Source organism: Dreissena polymorpha, chromosome 5, assembly GCF_020536995.1.
Source record: "Dreissena polymorpha isolate Duluth1 chromosome 5, UMN_Dpol_1.0, whole genome shotgun sequence".
Lineage (NCBI taxonomy): Eukaryota > Metazoa > Mollusca > Bivalvia > Myida > Dreissenidae > Dreissena > Dreissena polymorpha.
The window spans coordinates 96,144,383-96,167,507 of record NC_068359.1 but is presented as its reverse complement, the minus strand read 5'-3'; the positions used below and the strand labels follow the sequence as shown (position 1 = coordinate 96,167,507).

The 23,125-nt window shown below is 32.2% G+C and overlaps 2 protein-coding genes and 1 long non-coding RNA gene across 11 annotated transcripts in view; all 3 read left to right on the top strand.

The window, feature by feature from the left end:
- LOC127881548 (uncharacterized) overlaps window positions 1–23,125 on the top strand; it is a 125,961-nt gene that overhangs the window by 16,310 nt on the left and 86,526 nt on the right. For 3 of the 9 annotated variants that reach the window (XM_052429529.1, XM_052429528.1, XM_052429527.1), the window contains exons 2-4: window positions 925–1,098; window positions 1,363–1,469; window positions 1,672–1,792. In XM_052429529.1, the coding sequence (XP_052285489.1) occupies window positions 925–1,098; window positions 1,363–1,469; window positions 1,672–1,792 (402 nt within the window). Of the gene's footprint in view, window positions 1–924; window positions 1,099–1,362; window positions 1,470–1,671; window positions 1,793–2,169; window positions 2,308–2,810; window positions 3,006–3,240; window positions 3,349–4,240; window positions 4,475–4,823; window positions 4,915–7,256; window positions 8,698–23,125 lie in introns of those variants that run through there. The other 6 variants (XM_052429524.1, XM_052429523.1, XM_052429525.1 and 3 more) reach the window with 5 other exon arrangements.
- LOC127881558 (kielin/chordin-like protein) lies at window positions 13,934–17,213 on the top strand. The gene is made up of 4 exons (XM_052429551.1): window positions 13,934–14,104; window positions 14,420–14,533; window positions 15,739–15,783; window positions 16,446–17,213. The coding sequence occupies exons 1-4, from the start codon at window positions 13,954–13,956 to the stop codon at window positions 16,568–16,570; spliced, it is 435 nt and encodes a 144-aa protein (XP_052285511.1). The 5' UTR covers window positions 13,934–13,953; the 3' UTR covers window positions 16,571–17,213.
- Window positions 21,267–22,718, top strand: LOC127881568 (uncharacterized). The gene is made up of 3 exons (XR_008050144.1): window positions 21,267–21,382; window positions 21,941–21,979; window positions 22,608–22,718. It is a non-coding gene; the product is annotated as an uncharacterized LOC127881568 (long non-coding RNA).

Below are 23,125 nucleotides of genomic sequence, written 5' to 3'. Positions count from 1 at the left end.
TGACATTGACAACATGTATTTTACTTCCAACCTTAGCGCAGTCTGGGTGTAAGGTATCTAGATATTTAGTTTCATCACTCATTATTATCTTGAGTCATTAAGAGGAAACCGTTATATATATATTAAGTAATTAATGCATCTGAAAATGGGAATTAACATATGAAGATTGAATACAAAATATTAAAGTTTAAACATCTAGTGTCTGTATATTCAGCTTTAATGTGAAATATCTAAGTGTAAAATGACCACTTATGTTGACAAATGTAAAATCAGAGTGTCCAAACGTTGCCTTAAAGGTTACGTCAATAAGAAAATCAATATAGGTTTAGTAAGAATGACATTTTTGGAGCAATCTTTATAAAAATTAACCAGCTAGTATAGAAAATTAACAACCTGTTTTGTATAAAAAGGCCTTTAATGTTGACCACCTTTAACTAACGTGACTCAATTTAGACGAAAAGGCAATTATAATATGATACATACATGGTTAAAATTTGAATGAAACTCAGGTCATTGATTGAAACTGTATTACCGAATACCTTTAACATGCCTTTAAAGTGCATATGTAAATTTCTAATAATAAATTAGCCTCTATTTTTTACAAACTTCAAACTTAAGTTATTTAACATGGCAATATATGTTATAGGTCTTCAATTTCAAATTAAATACGGTAAACACTTATACGGAAAAATGTAACCCAAAAAATGAATCTTGCTCGAATGCCGACGCAAAGGAAAGGTCGAGGAGAATGACGTGCATTCCTTCTTAAAGTGAAGCCGTATTGTGTTATGCTGATATGGCAAAAAGTAAACATGCTATAATAAGTGATATGATTATTTAATTGAATATTCCCGTGTTTTGACATAGACGCGCTTAATGACTTTTTTAAGAGGTTATTTATGTAAATTATGTGTTCTGATTTAGCTGAAAGTTACTATGAAAGCGAAAGTGATACTATATGGAGAGATGTTACGTGCAAGTTGGGAGAACCGCAGCTAAGTTATAATAACGGATTGTTCGAGGTGAACGAAACATGGTCAAGTACCGGCGACGTTTGGATAGGATACCTTTATGCTAAGGTTCCATTTTTACTATTGGGTATGATTTAATATTACTTTATATAGTAGTATTGATAGTTGTCGGTTTACCGTAATATAATGAAGTGAGCAATATTGAGTTAACTTGGGATATATTTTCAGTATTTCAAAAGACAAGAAAGTGAATTATACTTTATGTTGCATATCGATTCTTGTGTATTGCGCATTTATTCATTGTTAATACTGTCAATGCATATTGTCCTTTGCACGTACTACAGTGACAGTTTGAGCTGTAACACGAACTGATTAAACGATTATTAAATAGGTTGTGCCAGGTTGCAGAGCGTGAACGGAGTATACGTTAACAAAACCTCTGACTGTTTTACAATCTGTAAAGGTGGAACATTTGGAATTCAAAGGACAAGGCAGGCGGTAAAAAATCAATTAATTTCTTTGGTAATTCAAACGTGTTTTTGTTATGGCAATGATTATAAAATATGTAAAACGGAAAAACAGAACAAAAGCCATAAAAATGAATAAACAAACACAACGAAACAACCATGAATAATAACAAACAAACACAAACATGTGGGTATGCGTGCAGTAATATATGTTTCTTGTGGGTGTATTTTAGCCGTTAGGTTTGCTGTGCATATGCGGTACGGGATCTTTGGACACATCTGAATCAAGTTGCATTGGTGGAGACAAAACCAGCCTTTGCAATAAATGTTTTGAGATTTACACCCAGATAAACGGTAATGTTGTATTTATAAAAGTTATTGAAATGTTAAAAACAAAGCCATATTGAGAAACGAACACGTTTTCATATCCTCCTTGATTTAAGTTTAGCAATCATTTTAATGTAAATACTAAGGTTCAATAAAAGCAAACATTTTTTAATAACACGGGAAAAGTTTTTGAATACTGAAAAATAGATTAATTATAATCTCAACGTGTTTTATCGAATAACAAGAAAGAAATGTTATCGCCAGTAAAAACCCAGTCGTAATGTGGTGGATTATGTTTGCAATGAACTTTCTCTTATCCGGTACACGCCTTGATATAGATCCTTTTTTCTATAAGATAATATTTGAAATAAACAACAGTGTCATGCAAAATATATTTTACACAGTGAACGCATCGCATGCCAGTGGTCCTAATGATAACCCCGGTGATGATTGTCTGACGTATTTTCACCCACACTTTAAATGGCAACCGTGTTCAGGAGAATCTTGTATAAATTCCATGTGTAGCAATGCATCATATCCAGGTATTATATGGTTTTATTTACCAACCTATCTTACAGTAATGCTGATTATTTGATGTTGATTTTACGACAACGTGAATGTTTGTACTGATCAAAATACAAAAAGATCTTGGTTATATGCGGTAACTAGAGATACATACCAAACTAATAAAGCTCGCCAATATTAACCATGCAATTACATTTATACATGAATATGTTAAAATACCGTTACTTGAAAAGATTTAATTTGAGCGAAGCATGCTTCGTGCATGTTTAATAATTCCCGCTATTGCGTGAACGATTAAATTTATTTGAATTTAAGTCTGTTGACAATGACCGCAATAACTAACTTTTACAGATCAATTGTGATATATTTTTGAAGCTTTAATATGTGCCTGTTGACATACACACCACGTTTCTTATGTACTACTAGTAATTTGCTATTACTCTTAACATGTTATTTGGGAAAACGTATGCATTTTAACGTCAAATATTATTAAAAGTAACGCTCTGTTGTTAATTTGGAGATTTCACAGCAACTGCCACGACAACTGATGTAGCAAATAATGAATGGGCGGCTGGGAATAAATTATGCTTGGCAACTGGACGACATCCATCTTTTGTACAAAGCATAATCAAAACCGGCTTTACTGACGCTCAGACACAATACCACTGGACTGGAATTTTTAGAGACAACATACTTATTAAACTCTCTTTGAAAGGTTTGGGAAAAAATTAAGTATATTACAGCATATCATTGAAAGTTAATTGCTCATACGGAGAGGAGGCTTTTTCAAAGAATTTTATTTAAACTTTATTTCAAATATAATCACCCAGCATTTTGTATAAAGTGCAATAATTATGGATTCTTAGAAAATGTTAACATTTTAAATTGATTGGTTGCGACTGATAAGTGACATGTGTATTTACTTATAAAATAAAGTTTTTATTTTGCAGACGCATTTTCCCGCTTTTCAAACGATGGTTATGTGTATGTACACAAATGGAGCAAGGTACTTCACTCATCAAACCATGATGAAACGAAAAGAGCTCTTTGTGTCAAAGGTACATGCCGTTGCTGTGATTTGTTTTTCATGTATTTAAGCAACATTACTTTGAGATGATGATCCGTTTGACTCTTGCCCCTATTGCTATACCTCTCTGTATAAAAAGGAAACGTAAGTTAACCCGTTTTGTTCCCACAGTTATGTATTTGCAAACAGGAACAATATGATACTTGGGTCGCAAACATAGATGGCAGAGCTTTTCGTGACCCAGTTATACAATGTTTCGTTGATTTGGTAAAGGGATACTACATGCCAAATATGTTGTGTTTTTTTGTTTACTATGGACAGCAGGCGTATTGTCCCTATTGTCCCATTCAGCAGGAAAGTAGGTTTACACGTTTGATAAATCTGCTAGCCCTTTTTATTTGTTTTTATTGTTTTCTTAACTCTGCCGTGAGAATAAAACACTAGTTCCCAATAGCTTATAATAGTGCATTTGATTGTTAACTTGTTATTCGTGTTTCGAACTAATTCGGCAGTTTGTCTTATTCAAGCGCAATATGTAACGATTTGCTTAGTTATGCAAAAATAAAAATAAAAAGTGTATACATATACATGCAAACATACTCTGAAAAAACATGATCGTATTGTTATCAACACTATATTATGTAAATATAAATATATATTTATATATCAATACATATTTGTACATAAACACATATAAATTTTGTGTTGAAGATGTTGTTTCGTTACATAATCCGTTCAGTGTCATGGTATATGTGTGTGTATAAAAGAAAAGGGTGGGCAACTTAGTGCGTAATAGAGAAAGGAATGATATAACTTAATTGTGAACTACAGCAAAAGAGAGCAAAACTTATTTCCGGTATAATTTATTTATTGTTCAGTACACGGTTTATGAAAATAATTACGTACTTATTGTATATCAAAAGGAGCTGAAAGCACGACAAGACACCCAGAAACATCCAATCATACCACCGAAATCATTCCTTCAATAACCCAATCAATATATGCCGATACTAGTGCGATCCTTACCACAGTAACTACACCTGGCTTTACAATAAGCTTGCAAACGACACAAATGCACACGCCAATAGCAACAGACTATGCGTTTCCAACCAGTAATGACGGAAGAAATGAAGAAAGCGGACACCCCCACTCGGAAAGTATGGCTTTTTATAAGGGTTAAAAGACGAATTAATTTTCTTTGTAAAAATTGATTGCTAAAACATTTCAAAAGGAACTATATATAAAAGAAATTAATATTCGTAAGTTAGGAATGTACTTATGCTTATTTTAGACAGCATTGGATGTGAATTAAATATACAAAGAATGGTGAGTAAGGCTGGTACACAACTTGAGATATTATTTAACGGGATCACCAGCTTTTAGAAAATCGCGATTAGTATACCGATTCCGAAAAAATCGTTAATTTTAGTCGGTAAAATGGCTATTATAAACATTACTCTTTTAATTACGTATTTTGTAAGTGAGGCTTGTATTGGTGTATTTTAGAGTCATCCGCCATATCGATAGGTATCGGTGTTTCGGTCGGTATACTGCTTCTTGTTGGGGGAGCTGTAGTGATTTTTTTACACAAAAGAAGGTAAACTTTATAAAACGAATGCCCAGTATACGATAAATAAAAATTTTACCTTCACCATTTCCTCTTGATCATAAAATTAGGTTTTAATTGTATATATTTAATATTATTGCAATTATTTTCCGTTCAAAACCATTGAAAGCACCATAAGCAGAATATCATACGGTGCGATTCTGTTTAATTTAAAACATATATACATCCGAAACAAACAGCTATTTAGTTGCGATTACAATATTTATAAATATTTATTTTGTATAATGCACGTAACATGTGTCGGAATAACACTTATCTATACAATTGAATTTTAGGATTTGAAACAAGGACATGTGATATTGCTTTATATAACTCAGTAGGCAAGCGCAAGCGCAGACGCAGACACACATATCAATTACATCGTTATATATCTAAAAAAAGCCTATTATAACTCGCCAAATCGTACACGTTTAGGTGATTATACGTCGCTCGAAGCTACCCGATGGCTACCTTACAGACAGACAGACATTTTATTTAACTCTAAGTTGTGTACATACCATTGTATGTTTGATTGAAGCATGAGTCATTTAATAACAAATATCAAACGATAAGTGTATATATATATATATGCTAATACATAGTGCCAGTTAGTAGATTTCAGACTATACTTACGAGGTCAATATAAAAAACGGGGTCTGTATACAACCCTGCGTTCTAGGCACCTTTAATTACTTTGACGGAGTGTATGGGAGGTAATGCAATCAAATGTCACAATAAGGTCTTATATCGAAAACCACAATCACGTCTGAAAATGAAAATTTGTATACCTCGCAATTAATGTTGCTATATATTTCCTTGTATGAGACGTTAAATAAATGACGTATTTATATAAAATACTATATAAGGTACCCCTAAACCCCCTATACCTTAATTCGTGTTAATATCGGCTAAAGAAGGGTATGGAGATACATCTATTTAAAGTGGGAACCCCATGACCTATTTCTAAATCAGAGACCCCGCAACAGGCGATATGTGCGAATATATATATATATATATATATATATATATATATATATATATATATATATATATATATATATATATATATATATATATAAATGTACAAAACCACTCAGTTCGAGTTTCAAGAGACTATGGACAGATTTACCGTGATATAAGCATCATTCTAACATTTACACATAGATACAATGATATAAGTATCATAAATAAAAACAGTTTTTACGATGTTTTAAAATGTCATGGTAGGCTTTGGCATTGTATTAAACAAAGGACTCAGTAGACATTAACTGACAAAGTTGTTCTGAAGTATCTATCGATAAGAAACAATACTCAATATTTATAGAATTGTTTACGGAAGAATCCTTTCCAAGTTTTAACTGACTTACGCACTGAAAGACCAAGAACGTGAAACGGGCAGGATGAATGCATGCAAGATTATGGTCACGCTTACGTAAAAGGGTCAAACATAATTACATTATAAACTGTCGATAATTGTTTACATATGTCGGATATTAATGGGCTTAGGTCAGTGATTCGTGGTTTTTGACTGAAAATTAATGTTTTTTTCTGTAAAATACATGCAAACAGTTCACCATCGTATGGGTACACAGAAGTCAGCGAAATACCTTGAATGTGACAAATATTAATAAAATTATATTTACAATAAAGATGGTAAAGTTGTCACAGAAACGTAGTAATAAATCAATTAATCTTGTTTAACGGAAAAGTTAAAAACACCAAATTAAAAACTATGGACATGCTTTTATAATACAGCATATTTATCATGGAATCGCATCTATGGCTGTTTACCTTTTTCCTGCATGTGGTCAAATCAAATCTACGAACATATAAAATAATATTAATATGAAGTGATGCATTTTTTGCGAAGCACTCGTGCGTAAATTGGAACAAATATAGTGTCCATCGTGCCAAAGAAAGGAAAGTTCTGAGTAGTTTAAAAAGATGAATTAAATCACATTGTCCTTTTAATTTAATATTGATTTTAATTGTGATGATAATTGGTTAAAGCGTATTTAAATTTTCATTTTAAATAAATTAATATTGCCCAAGCGTGCGGTTTGGGGTTCCGTTGAATCGGGTTGTTCCCTCGCATTTTATGTTTTCACTGACCATTGCAAGGCAGACAATCCATATTTATTTATTGGTGCTTTCTTTGTCCTGTGTTTACATGTATGATAAATTGGTATCTCAACTAAATATGGACCCTGTAATAATCATGAGAATCCTGAACTGCTAATGCAACTGGAGTTACCTTGTTTATATCTGGTGCGTTTTTCAGAGGATTTGAAAGTGCTAGCTATTCAATAATGAATATGATTATTGTTTTTCAGACGAATATTTAATTGCAATCGGACAACTGGAAAAAATAAACCTTTACAACATGAAACTGAACTCAAAGAAAATATGACTTACGGGAAAAACATTGAGGACAATGTAGCTCAGCAAAATTATTTTATTTTAGAAAAATGTGAGCAATCTATTAGCACCACAGCCGATCATTACAGTGTATCAAATGAAGCAAATATGGAGGATGATTATAATACAATACATGAGACAGAAGAACCCTATGAACACGTGAAAGATGAGAGCAATGACTATGATCACACAACATCTGTCTTACCATCAGGATCCCATGCCAGAAAACCTGAAAATGTGTACAATAAACTCAAGATAGACCGACCAGGGCACAATGTCCATGGACAGAACCACGGACATAACGTGGTCCAAAGTTCAGAAGACGACTACAATACAACTTCAGCAGTAATGTCCTTTGGGAAAGATGACGTTAGTGACTATAATCATATATCACACACTGCTTATAAAGAAGCTACAACAAATGATGATATCACAGGTGATACAGGTGGCGACTACGATGCCATTAATAGTAAAAATTTAAAAGTGGCCCAATCAGACAGTTCTGACCATGCACACGTTAACAAAGATCGAATAAAATAATACTCATACAGACAAGATCACTAATATGTTTTAATATATTTTTATAAATAGTATTCATTCTATATGTGTAGATACGCTTGAATATCTTATATATGGAGCTATTGTTCCTGCTGCAGTAGTCGATTTGAGAATAAAATACACGTTTTTACGAATCATAAATGTTTTATCGCACGCGAAAGTAAATGCATGTCAATGGGGTTATATAACGTAATGGTAAAAAATAAAAGCCTTGTATTTAATATCGCATTTTTAGGTTTTTAGCTGATGTCAACGATTAAAGAGAAACATTTATCGGAGACAACTGCTTAATTTATTTTTTGTTATTGTTGGGAAGGGGCTGGCAAAAATAACTCGTAAAAGTTGAGTGCAGTTTTAAGTCACTATGCTCTCTTTCTCATCGGTAAAATTTAAGCGAAATTTATGGCATACATCTTGGCGTCAATACACTATTGACAGTTAAATCCGTTATGAAAATGTACATATAACACAATAGGGCAGCGTAATTATTTAGAGTCTGTCTCATTCATTCCAAACTGTAACACAATCGTGTGTTGCTTAAACTTAAGGTTTGTTTATGTTCGGAGCGAGTTATTTCGAACGGTGTTTACATGATCGCCATGATCTTTGTGACTGTCATTGGCCTTAATTTCTGTGTTCTCAGTTGTTTCGCTAACACGTATTTGTCTCCCTCTGCTTCATTGTTCAACCATGGTCATTTCGCCGCCTCCAACTCCAACATAAACTTCTGTGCTTACTTTGTTATGAATGTTTGTTGTTAAGCTCTATATACAAAATATATTCGTAAAAACAACTGAATTTACTTTTGTTAGATTATGTCGTGTCCGAAGTAATTCACCCCTTTCTGCTTTTTAGAAATACCGGGCAATAAAATTGGCACGGTAACTTTTAAAATAACTATGGGAAATATTTTATCGAATGACATTGTTAACGGTGATTTTATCCATTCATGATGACGCTGTTGTGTAAATTAACTTACACTTAATTGCAATACAAAGACAATTGTCAATTGTATTTGCATACAAATCTGGCATTTTGCCTTTTTTAAATTGACAAAGAATTAGACATTTTAAGTATAAGACGTATATGGAAGTCTTACTAAATTTTCTAGTAAACAATGTGCACACAGTAGGTCGTTTCGTTTAACACATTTGAAGTATTGAAGTCTTCGCAAACAATATCGATATGCAATTTGCGAAAAGGTAAACGTTTTCAACCTTAGTGAATGTGCATCTCATTGTATGTATGTTTCAGTGTGTTATCTAGCGAAATGTAAAGTTTCTAGTGCTCTAGACATGAAACTTATTGAACATTGTATTTGTTTTGATTAAACAAACGCTTTACGTGTCAACCATTGATGATTTCATTAAATGTTGACGTTCTAAAAAATAACAAACAATACAAACTATGAAATTATACAGACAATGAAATTATATTTTGCAATGTATACGTTCACCCCTGGGAATGCGTGAATTCACCTTTGAAATGCATGTTATAAAATTGTTTACCTGTCAACGCAAACAGATGCATTGATATGTAGTAAAATATAATTTTCCAAACCAAATGTTTTTTACTGTTTTCCTGTATCATAAGAATTATATTTTTATGTAACGATTTTTGAAATGTCATAGTAAAATAAAAACACTATATGTTTTCTCTTGGAACGAAAGAATGGTACGTCACCGCCAGGTTATTAAGAAAGTAACATAAGATGGTGGTCAACATGATGTTTCCAAAGTTTTATTCAGTGGCCATCGCGAGCATCAACATGTGAAGCTATTGATTTACCCAACATGCTGTGAACGGTCTGCATTCGACAACCGAATGACTGTATGAACAAAACTCATGCGTAACGCAACTAAGCTTTGCAACCACCGTCCGAAAGATGTGCGGGGATTCCATACGCATCATTCTTAGATCCACTTAAGTGGTTTTGACAATTGACACACGTGTGTGGAGAATGTGATGTGATTTTGAAAATCTACAAACGTGTGCAAAACGCTTCAGTTTATCGCGCGTGTTCATCAATGTATGAAAAAACTCATGCGTAACGCAAGTAGGCTTTGCAATCACCGTCCGACAGATGTTCGCATTCCATACGCATCATTCTTACACTTGAGTTCTTTTGAAAATTTACACACGTGTGCAGAGAATGTGATGTGACTTTGAAAATCTACAAATGTGTGCAGCAACGCTTCAATTTATCGCGCGTTTTCATCAGTCGAATGCTTCTGTCTTGTCTTGCGATCTGGTTTGCGGTCATCGTCTGACTCAGTGTAATGTGACCGAGGTTTATAAACAAATTACCAAAACTGTGTAGCGGTATTGCAAGGTACAGAGCAGCTTTAACCTTTTGATAAATTATCCATATTAGCAATTGGACCTATAGGGCTAGGACATTCAACGCTTGACGTACTAAATTTAAGAAATCTTTATGGAGGACTACTATACCATGATAGCGAAAATAATTTATATCGTCGATATGGTTTAATAAAAAATAAATATCCTAAACATTCGTTAAAAAATGTGTTTACTAATAAGGTAAAGCTGACATTTTATGATCGATTACAAATAGAAAAAAATAAACTTCTATGAAGACCATAACCGCATTTACTCGACTTTGCATTGAAAAGGATCAAAGCGATGTACATGCTGATTGGATATAATATTTTAGATTTCATAAAAATAAATAAATAAATAAATACATAAAAAAAACAAAAAACATAATTAATAAACTAATAAATAAATAATTAAATTAATTAATTAATTAATTAATTAATTAATTAATTAATTAATTAATTAATTAATTAATTAATTAATTAATTAATTAATTAATTATTAATTAATAAATTAATGAAATTAATTAATTAATTAAATTAATTAATTAATTAATTAGATAATTAATTAAATTTATTTATTATTAATTAATTAATTATTAATTAATTAATTAATTAATTAATTAAGTTATAATTTATTATTTAGTTTATTTATTTATTATTTATTATGTATTTATATCATTATTTATTATCTATTTATTATTACTTAATTATTTAATTAATTAATTTATTTATTTATTTATTTAAATAATAATTTATTTATTTATTTAATAAACTATTTACTTAATATATACTTAGAATTAATAAGCGAGAGAGCGAGTGAGCGAGTGAGTGAGTGAGTGAATGAGTGAATGAGTGAGTGAGTGAGTGAGTGAGTGAGTGAGCGGACGAGTAAAAAAACTTATAAATTAAATAAAAAATGTATGTTGTCACGATTAAAAAACATTATTTCATACTTTTTACACGCCTCTGTTCCTTCTTTGTTACGTAATCGACTAAATTGGATGCGTACGTCTTGATGAGTCTTTTCCGGATAATTATAACAGTTATACCGTTATTGTGACATTAATAACCTTTTAATGTTTGCAGTTATACAGCAATACTGTCAAATTCAAATTAAAGTCGTATTCGGTTGTTAAGTACAATAATTCTAACATTGTATATTTTTATTTTTTTGTTTCATGTTATGATCGTCCTGTGACAAAGTTTTTTTTTCAAATTAGGTAACCAAGATAACACAGGATGCCAGGAAACAATAATGTTGACCTAAACTATGTTTTCGCCTGAATTGTTGTATGTCCTGGTATTTGTTTTGTTTTAGTGTTAAACGTAAAAGACTAAGAAATATTAATTGGTATCACGCCATTATGTTTTGGAGGTTTTAATTTCCATGCTGTCTATTTTAGAAACTTCAAAAGCATACCAATCAAATAGATACACATATCAAAGCCGTTCATTTTCGTTTGATTTCGGCCACATAATCACAAAATTCGGTTACGAAATTATGTTTAGTTTTAAATTGTTGTTTAAACTTTTGTAAATAGTTGGCGTTAAGGTACTTAAAAGAAATATCTATTCAAATCGATGATATATGAATGTTTTATAATTAAATTGGAAGTAATTAATGAGATTAACGTATTAAAACGAACAACAAACGTTCAAGTGTTGATCATTATTACTTTATTTAAATAAAATTGTATCAACACATAAAGTATTATATCGCTTCTCTTTGTTGATTTACACTTCCGCAAATTTTCTACCAAGAAATTGTTGTGTACCAATACACAAATGATTTCAAAGTAATACTTCCTTGATTTTTGTGAGGAAAACTCTATACTTACTTAAAAAAATACTCATCGAATTTGAGCACAAAATATTGAAGAAAACAACTTAATTCAGTTTATATTTCAATTCAATCTAATAGCTTCATCAATTTCTATACCTCGGCCGCCTACTTATTTTGGAAGCACATATAAGATAGAACTTGATTTAAGTATTTTTGTAAAGAAACATCTATCACATGGATGTTTTGTTTGGTTCAAAAATGTGAATTGTATGTAGATCTATAGTTTGAACAAAAAATAGGCGAAGATTAAAAATGTAATATAAAATGCCAATTATTTTGAAAATATTCAATTTTAATCAGGATGTTGGTTTTATTAGTCAATAACAATATCACGTTATGGATTTATTTTACATGTTTAACAAACATTAAATGTTTTCCGATAAAATGATGACATGACATAATGATACGAAATTATGAACAAATCAGGTTGCTAGGATGGTCGTGGTAGAAAGGAAATACTTGATTTCTAAATGGTATTGCCTTTATTTGTTGTAAACAAATGTTTAATGTTTCACTTGTGTTGAAAATGTTTGCATTCAGTGAAAAAAGTATATTTAACTCTTAATTGGCTTAGGAGAACTAGTGACTCAATATATTACGGAAATTATGTGCTTATTGTAATTTTTTAAAGCATCATTCCGTATGAATTATCTGATCAAAAGTCCTATTAGAAGATACATTTTCAATAATAAACAATTTAATAATAATTGTTTGAGAGAATTTTTGCATTTAATCGAGTATTATCATGGTACCAGATTTTGGTTATAAAAACAAATAACATTTTGTTTTGAAAGTTCGTAAGCCCTTGTTGCGGAAATCATCAAAAATATAATTTTCAGAGTAATCCATAATAATCCAGAGTAATACCAAAATAAATTGCTTTCTTAAACATAAAATAGTATTTCGGCACTCATTTTACATCAATTACTTATGTCTTCAAGAATAATTGGATCATGCTTAAATCAGGAAATAAGTGGAAATAAAGTTTACAAAATAGATATCTACTATTATTAACGATTATACATTAATGCAACATTTTAGCACAATACTGTATTGTATGCTACTTCATGGTGACAATGATGTATATTGACTGAAATGTGTTAATATTAATTATTGTAAGAGTTAATATCAGTATGAACAAAGATTGGCTAAACTTGTTTTCTGCGGCGAAACTTGTGGCGACAACTTTGTTGGACCCAGTAAAAGGCCTGGGAATGTAACCTGTAACGAACATAGAATATTCACGCTTAATAAGGATTGGTTTAAATCAATGAAAGCCATCCTTTGATCTTTTACTTTATTTAGATATTTCATCGTCAACAAATTGCATGTTGCGGAATGGCGCGGTACAATAAAAAAGTCACACAGGACTCAAATTATGGTAATTTATGAGGGGAACTCCGACAGAAAAAAAACTGTTATTCTATTGGCGGATACGCAAATATAATGTTTATATAAGTGAGGATAAGTCTCGTATTTACTTGCACAACTATCTTTAATCATAGTTAGATTATGTGGAATATATATTACTACTTTTTTGAAGTACTGTCTTGTTATTTGAAAAAAAACATAACAAAAATAACAGTTCACAAAATACCAAAAATATATAATAATATTACAAATAGAGAAGCAAATAATGATATCCGTTGGTTTGTGTGTATTTACATTTTATCGGTGGTCATAAAACAAAGTATTTTACTTATTCATAGCATAAAATTAACTTTCATTCTTATTAAGTATTATTTACAATTGATGCTTTGTTTTTTTTAACCAACGGTCATAGAAAACAGTAATTTTACGTATTCACTGCATAACATGAAATTTAATTCTAATTGAAATTATTATTTATAATGAATACATGGTGTTTTGTAGATGCATTTTCGGCTTACATTCTGTCTGGCGTGTTGTTTCATCATGGCATGTCACTCGTGTGATCTCGATTGCTCCACGGTGAAATGTGTTGTCCCCAATTGCATCGACACATACACACCGCCGCACCAGTGTTGTCCCATTTGCAGACCAAGTAAGTAAATATTACCACGCGAGGATCATTAGTGAGGATCATTAGTACATGATTGTTTAGCTGAGTCAACAAAACATCAATAGACATTTCTACTTTGCCAAAATGAAATGTTTCAATTTTCATTTCATATCCACATGCAACCATTGCTGTTTCACAGTCATCATGATAAGAGCGTCAATATCAGCGTCATCACCATCACAATAAACAACAGCATAAGCCGCAAGTGCATGTGTTCCTGCCCATTTTAATTGTATACATTAAAGCTGTATCCCCATAAAACGAAACATTATTCTTTTAAACATATTTGTTTTACAGAACCATGTAACTACAAGGGGCAAGTGTATATAGACGGACAACAGTTTAAGGACGATTGCAATACGTGCACGTGTTCCCTCGGATCTGTGTCATGTACACAACTTGGTTGCCCAGGTATTACAAAGGTCTTACATATGTGTAAATATGCTGCACAATTAAACTCAGGAGACTAAAACGAAACGTCTTCTGTTTGTATAGTAAATATCCTGCTTGTGAACAGAACACATGTGTGCCTCGTTTTTTACACTGTGTGTAGCGCGTTTTACTTAGGATGCACTTCTGTATATAAATTATACTTATAACATGTAATTTAATCGGGAAGTGTATAGGAAAATCGTTATACAATAAATGCTATTGAGATTCTGACCATTTGATATATTGTGTTTATCATTACGTTTCATTTATGAATCATTTAAGGCAACTTCGAATCACATTTGCCTTATTGTTAGTACTCAAACAGCATTTAACAAAAATATGCATGGTACCTTTTATTCAATATGTCTTTTCTGGTCTCAGTAAAATCGTTTTTTGTCTGACATCCGTCTATTAGCAACAAATCATTGAATGCTCAATTTCTGTTAGAACTCGTAGGTGTTGAGTACATCATAACTTGGAATAGAATTTCTGAAGCGTCAAAAGTGGATTACATTTAATAATATAAATAAAACATGATAACTGTCAAACGGATTTCTGTAACGCATTTGTATTGATTTGAGTTTGTACTGAAAATCACTGAAAACTAACATTTATCATCACATCATAAGTCGATGGGAACACATGTATGACACTATATGCGTTTTTTAAAGTTCCGAATTGGCTTCAGGTAAAAAGGGGATTTTCCTCGCTTTGATGGGAAAAGCGATTAAACAGATACCTGTGTCCAAAAGTGTTGTTATGGTTATGACTGAAAATGAATGTTGGTCAAATAGCCGCGGTTGCATACGTTTTGAACTCGGTCGTCACATAGGACTCGAATCTGACAATACATGTTTTAAAACGTATTCTAAAATGCATAAAAATTGTGAATTAAACAGTTTGATAAGTATCTTGCTATGTTTAAATGATATTAATACCGTTGAAAATACATCAAATTACGATTCGTGAAACGAATGCATTTTAAATATCAGTACTTATTATACAAGTTCATTGATACGAGTGTTTTCAAAGAATATGTTTCCAAAATTAAGCCTCTGTTTGTAAACATATTAACACTATTGATTACGAGTGTGATTAACTGTGATTTTGGCTTTTTTAAAATGTATTTTTCTGTACGTCATAATAAGTATTGTCCAGTCACTTTTCATTTTTCTTTTTTCCAGTTAATCCTACAACTTGCATGATTGACGGAATCATCTACTCAGATGGTAAAGCAACACAACCACCACCATACAAAACAACCGCCACAACCACTAGCTCCATTGCCATTTAGGCCACCAGTACTAACAAAAACAACAACAACTATACAACACTACGAGCAACATCATTACTTTTACTTTTACACCGCGGCTACGTATGCTACTTATTTTACTACTACAGGTCATACTCATCTTTATTATTTAAGTCCGATATGTGTTGTTTCTATGACACACGTTCCTATATTCACTTGTCTCAATATATTATTTTCTATTGTATGTGCACAACACACATTTATCGGTTTAACTAATTTGCAGCACCAAACTATTTAACTTTATACAAAATCAAATATGTAATGTTTGTCGTTTCCGATAAGCATGATGTCTTTGTATTTATTAAAAAAGTTAAATATATGATGATTGTATTCCTGATATTTTATTGTATTCACAATAATCAAGAACGTTTTTATTTCAAGAAACCATTGTTCTAACATGTAAATACTTATAAACCTTTAATTGATGATCCGGGCTAATGTATTGTTTACTTTTATAACAATGAAAGCACAATTCTAATTTGTGGACTAAACAGTTTCCCGAGTGTTATATTCTCCCGGTCGTAATGTGAGATTTGTATTAAGATGATTTTTTTAATTAAATTATATATGTATTAACAGGGGATGAGCTTCCTTGGACCACGTGTGAGACCTGCCACTGTCGAGCCGGCCAAGTGGCTTGTTATCGAAAAGCGGCGATTCTTGGAGAATGCATGGAGAATCCATCGCTGAATCCATCGCTGTAGCCTTTTTGCACTCTCCATCGCAGCTGAATTCCACTGATCTGACATTTGTATAACCTCTCTCGACTCAAAATGCCTAAATCTACTACAAAGCTGCGATTGTCGAAGCATCTATCTAGAGACCTTCTCACTGAGCTTACATCAAAGAAACAACTTTCCACTCCACATGCCGATATCGTCCACTGAGGTGCAATTGCCGAAACAACTCTCAACTAGACACGCCGCTTGTATATCCTACTAAGCTGTCATTGTCATAGTGTCACTCCATTTGCAATGAGCCATTCAAATTAGATAGCATTAGTGTAACAACTCTCAACTAGACACATCGGTTTAAATGCCTACTAAGCTGTCATTGCATTGTGTCACTCCGTTTGCCACTCTCAACTAGACACGCCGCTTGTATATGCTACTAAGCTATGATTGTCACAGTGTCACTCCATTTGCCATGCGAATTTCCTATTAGCTATCATTGTAGTAACAACTCTCTTCTTGGCATGTCGCTATCATTTACTGAACTCGCATCGGCATCTTGTTTGAAAACACATTGTGTAGAACTACTGATAAAATATATAACGACAATTGAACGGATTGGTGTACGTTTCCGGATAGAAATTCAACAATTATATTTTTGTTTGTTAAGCTACAAATATCGACATGTGCTTATATATTAAAATACATAAAAATATAAACAATCTTGATTTTAAACTTCACACAAAGTGAGTATTATTATTATTTATATGTTATTAATAATTTTTACGATTTTGTCTTTTCGAGCCCATATTTATTTATTTGAAAAATAATTATTAAACACACACTAGCATTTAAACATCGAAAGAATATATCCGTACAATACAGACCTTTCTAGGAAATGACCACATAAGGTAATAATAACAACAAAAGCAGTGCATTATATGAAGTAAAAATGAAACAGTCGATAATTGATAACATATAGCGACGGTTTATGGATAAGCAAACTATTATGATTGTATTGGGCTTACACATTAACGTTCGCAGACGTTTGAAAAGTGGATTGCAGCCCACGAGCTCATCGCCGCATTTTAGCGAGAAGGTTCTTAGCACAACACAATTCAACCATTCAAACGTTTATATTTAAAAACATAAGTTACAGATTTGTTGTTGACGTACATTCTGAAAAGTTCATATGCATCAGATAATTAGCGTTCACTTTCAAAACAGGAAAAAATTGAAGAAACAGTTTAAATGTTATATTTATTCCGGTGTCAATTCACTTTTTGTGCATTTGTTTGTTATCATTTGTATTTCTTATATGTGTACACTATCTACAATTTACCCGTATGCTCAATACTTCTCCACAGTTTCGCTTGCATTGAAATGTGCATTCAGATGATTAGAAATGTTTTGAAAAAAAGTTAATGTTCATATTGTAATAAACAGAATAACGAATGCCTTAACATTGCAAGCAGTTCGAACCGACACGAGACATCTTAGCAGCCCAAAACTTAGCCTATGATAATTGTCCTTCTTATATTCTAAACTCTTTCATATTTGGCTGATGGTGTAAATATAACGGACGCCGACTCCGAGATGAGGGTGAGTAAGGTAACGTTTTCTTAATTTTCTTCAAAAAGTTCAGCTAAGAACACTATCGGCATTCCTTGTGAGTATGTCTGTTATTTTCAAATAACACCTAGCAATCGACCTAAATATAGTACTCATGTCAGTTAGGTAGTATTAATCATGTCAATGAGATATTTCAATGAGCCTTCATTTAAAGATATCTTCTATCCAGTCTTGGCTGTGGAATACGGGTTAATAACGTAACGTAATTAAATCCAGAACCATTTCCGCTACAAACCACAAGAACATTGTTCAATAAGAGCATGCCGAGTTTACTAATGCATATATACGTGGTTCAATGTTATTAACACAGTTATTTAATTAAGAAACATAACTTTGTTCAGAAAATTGACAAATGAAGTCCAAGGTTCATTGGTGTGCAATTGTATAAAAAGATTGATTCAGAAAACCAATACTAGAAACTCTAAAATATCGAGAAAATTCGAGCTCGATGATTTTCGATGATGTTTGATTTCCAGTTTGTTGCTAGGGCGATATATCAAAGTTTAACTAAGTATAAGTAAAACTGTCCAAAAAAGCAAATGCACACAGTTTACTGAGATTATATTATTCTTTAACGAGCAAATGTAACTTAACATGGGCTTTTTTAAATGTTACATAAACCTCAAAACGTTATGCGGTTCAGAAAAAGCAAAAAGTGACGTAAGATATTTTTTTTACTATTAAGTTCACATGCTCGCGACGTGCAGGAGCGAAGATAACATAACTAGGCCTGTGAACAACCTGTCCTCTGATTCAGACTATACAATGATATTGTTTGTTTATCTGATCAATTTAATTCAAAAAGTATATACATGGCTTAAGCAGTGTATGCTACATACTTTACATAAGTATTTGGTATATTTATCAATTAATCCATTTTCACAGCTAATTACGGTGTAACGCGAACCGGGTGGGGGGGTTACTTGCGCTTTTTGTCATTTTTTAACTTTGTAAATGGTTATTGGATGACCGAGACATTAAAAAAGGTTGTGACTATCAAAAGCACGGAATTTCTTTATGAAAGCAATCATATCTGTAATTAACATTTTCTTGATAGAAATCGAAGCCACAAGATGTAAGGAGTGAACTGAAAATAACATCAATCCAATGCTTTTATTGTTTCACTCTAAAATAATTGTATCAACATGATTAATTTTATGTTATGTCTTAAATCTCTGCTTATATGTTGTAGGTATTATCCCACATCGAGTGTGCCTTTAATGAGATATTTTATTGTTTACAAAACACATGTTACGAGAACACGATTCGACTGGATTACATTTGCATAAATAAGTCTAACAGGAAGCAAATTAAACTGATTGATGAAAGGAAATACAACCAAATAAACTACGTTCTTTATTGGCCGATAGGCTTGGCTTACCTCAATCGTATAAACAGCACAGAGGTCGTTCTCTTATACTTGCGAAAATACTTTTAAACGTATCTGTTCAACCTGTGATTACACGAATTGTTTGGCGAAAAAGATGAGAATATTTAATATTACTGTATGCATAAGTATGGTTTTAAGCTTATTTATATTTTTATTTGGCTATTTAGAATATAATAACTAATTATAATGATACAATATAGTGATTAGTATGCTATTATTAAACTAGTTAAGACATTGAGTATTTGCCGGTTTCAGTAAAAGATACTGATTTAATGTTAATAGTGTTCATGTCAAACAGCATTGTCTTTATTCGCCGCACAACAATAAATATTACCGCCAATACAGTTATAATTCGTTAATGATTTATGTCAATGTGTGCAAATGCATCTGCTAATGCAAGTCGGCCTGGCATGCTCGTTAATTACGACATGCCTCACAATTATTCCCGATTGCTCCCTGGTAGACTGTAGGCCGCCAGATTGCCTCGACCAATACACGCCATATGGCCAGAGCTGTCCTATTTGCAAGCCAAGTACGTTAATATGTTTTGTGATGATAATATGTGATTCATTATTTTGTAAAATAATATTATAAACAATCAGTGTTAAATATCTAAATTGTTTATATTCAGCTTCTTAATATGGTTCATTACTACCATAATCATTAGTATCATCATCAACAGCAGCAGATCAGAAGCATCATAAGCAGCAGTAGAAGCGACAACAAGAGTTCATGCCAATATGAATAACCTATTTATCTTGAGATAACACAAATGTTCATCCCCCAAGAAAACAAAAACTTAATTTTTAAGGCATGTGTGGTTTTACAGATAAGTCATGCAATTATAAAATAGAGTGTACAAGGAAGGACAGCAGTTTAAGGACGAATGCAATACGTGTGCATGTACCAACGGAGCTGTAGAGTGTACAGAAATGGCTTGCCCAGGTAATAAATAAGTGCTTGCATCTATATGAATATGTCGCTCTGTCTTTTTTTTGAGCTCAGGAGGCTCAATTTAAACATTCTCTTGAAACACGAGAATATGTTTATTTATTGTTTATGTAAATTGATCTTTGTTCTAAATTATTTATTTTTTTGCATTTTCTTCAAACGCATGCTGTAATTGTATATGTATGTAAATGACGATGAGCTTTATATGCTTAAGTCAAATAAACTATAATGTTCTGTTCTGTTATGTTATCATATAATCAAAAAGATGCAAACAAAACACCTCGCATGGTCACTGTCAATATTGCATTGTTTTAAGTATATTATTATGTAAGTCATTTGAACTGTAAAACTTAATTTGTTTTTGAATCCAAATGAATTAAAATAGCTGTACAAAACATGATATTGCAAGCCTGACCCTTTTAATGAAAATTTTTATTTCTGGAGTATATTTAAGAATCATTCAATGCGAGCTCTACATTATTGTTCTTAATTTTTGTATTCGAACAGCATTTAACTGTGCATGGTTGACTTTTTTCTGAATAAGGCTTTGATCATTAAACAAAATCCAAATTAGAACTTTTGGTCAACACCAATCTCTTTTCTGACACTTCAATTCTATTCACATATCATCTCAAAGTAAGTGAGCGAACGTTAAAGATGTAATTTTAATTAGATTGAGTACACACCTACCCCATTAGTCTGATTCATGTTTTATATACGTGTTTGAGGTAAAGACGGTTCTTGTCCAGTATTAAAGGAAAAACGCGATGTTGCCGATTCGTTTGACCGAAAGTGCAGTTTTGACTACGACTGTCCCGGTGTCAAGAAATGCTGTTTAAAGGGTCGCGGTAACCTATGCCTGACATCAACACGTACGTGGAGTAACAACGTTTTCGGCTGCTCTGAAACGGATTTTGATAAGCTTAAAATAACTGTGTTAACGGTTCGGAAACCATACAGCGCGTGCATAGTCAACTTATTAATATATATCTTGTCATGTTTCATAAAGGCACGTGTCGTTGAAGATATATCCAATTACTGATGGTGAAAACACGCATTTTAAATGTCGACGTAGCTATAAAGCTTTACCACATTGCGAGTAAATTTTTTATGAAAAAAGAAATATGTACAAAACACGACTTGATTTATTCAGTTTGTAATTATGTTATGTGCGTAATAGAGCATGCCTTTGTTTCCTTATTATTGCACCGAAATTCATGTTCATACAGAGATCTGTTTTAAAAGTTCAGCTAAAATAATGCATACTTGGAAGATGAACAATATCTGTTTTAACGAGATGTATATGTCGCATACATAGATTTTTCGGTCTGATACCTTTGATACATATAATCTTATTTATTTATGTGATTCCTTACATTTATATTTCTGTAAGACATTAGTTTTGTGTAATTGAACTTTTTATATTTCAGGTAAAACTTGCACGAGAAACGGAATCATCTATAAAGAAGGTAAAGACTTTTCACCGAAACAATCACTACGATCAACGCTCGAAACCTCCGCCACCACCAACACTATAAACAAACAGAACGCCACCATCACCAAAAACACAACATCCAAAACAAAAACAACTACCACTTCCACAACCACAATCTTTAACACCGGCACCACATCTAACAACAAAACACAGTACCGCCATTACCATCACTAACAACAACAACACCGGGTTCGACCCCAACTGTGGGAGCGTTCTTTAGATCTCCCCGATAGACACAAAGTACTGGTTCTAGTCCCATGAATCGGACTCGAGAGTATTTCAAATAAGCCTTAGGCTTTCGATGCAATCGAGCTAAAATAAATAGGTTTAAGCTAAGCTTGATGAACATAAATATCACCCCCACCGCTAATTAACAACACATACATATTCAACTGTATTATCTAAAAAATATCAACATAATTTTCTAAAACAAATACTACAAATAAATAAACCACTAATACCTATATTGTTTCCAGAAATATACAACTAATTATACAACTACTACCACCTCCACTACTACCTCTGTCTATTAAGAATTCTGTCACGCATTATAGGATATAATCGAAAATCGTTGTTTGTATTCATGTCTGAACTGTTTTCAGGTGAAAGTGTGCCACCAAACGGCAAATGTCAAACGGGCTGCAAGTGTCAAGCTGGTGAAGTGAATTGTTTGCTAATACCTTGTTTTCCGGATGAGCGTGACATTCCCCTGGCATAAAACGTTTCTATTCGATGCATATTTCAGCAACCGAGCTACTATTAGCGGAACACTTTGCACTTGAAATCTAGCTTGTGATTTGTATTGTTAAATATGTCATATATTTTGGCTGTAGTACTAAATTAATATGATTTGTTTAATACTGTTTCACTTATGACTAATAACCTTTATAAAACCAATGGTATTTTAAATTTTGTTTCCATGGTAACAAGAGCTGTCTTTATGAAACGCTTCCCCCCACACTCTGAAACCGCATGGACACTATTTATGAGAAAATTGTTAAGTCCAAATATTGCATATAGTTTAATGAAATACAATAGTAAATTCGTTGACACTTTTCACAAGTTTGCAAAAATTATAGATCAAATGAGCACTAGTAGTTTCATAGTGTATGTTCATTCA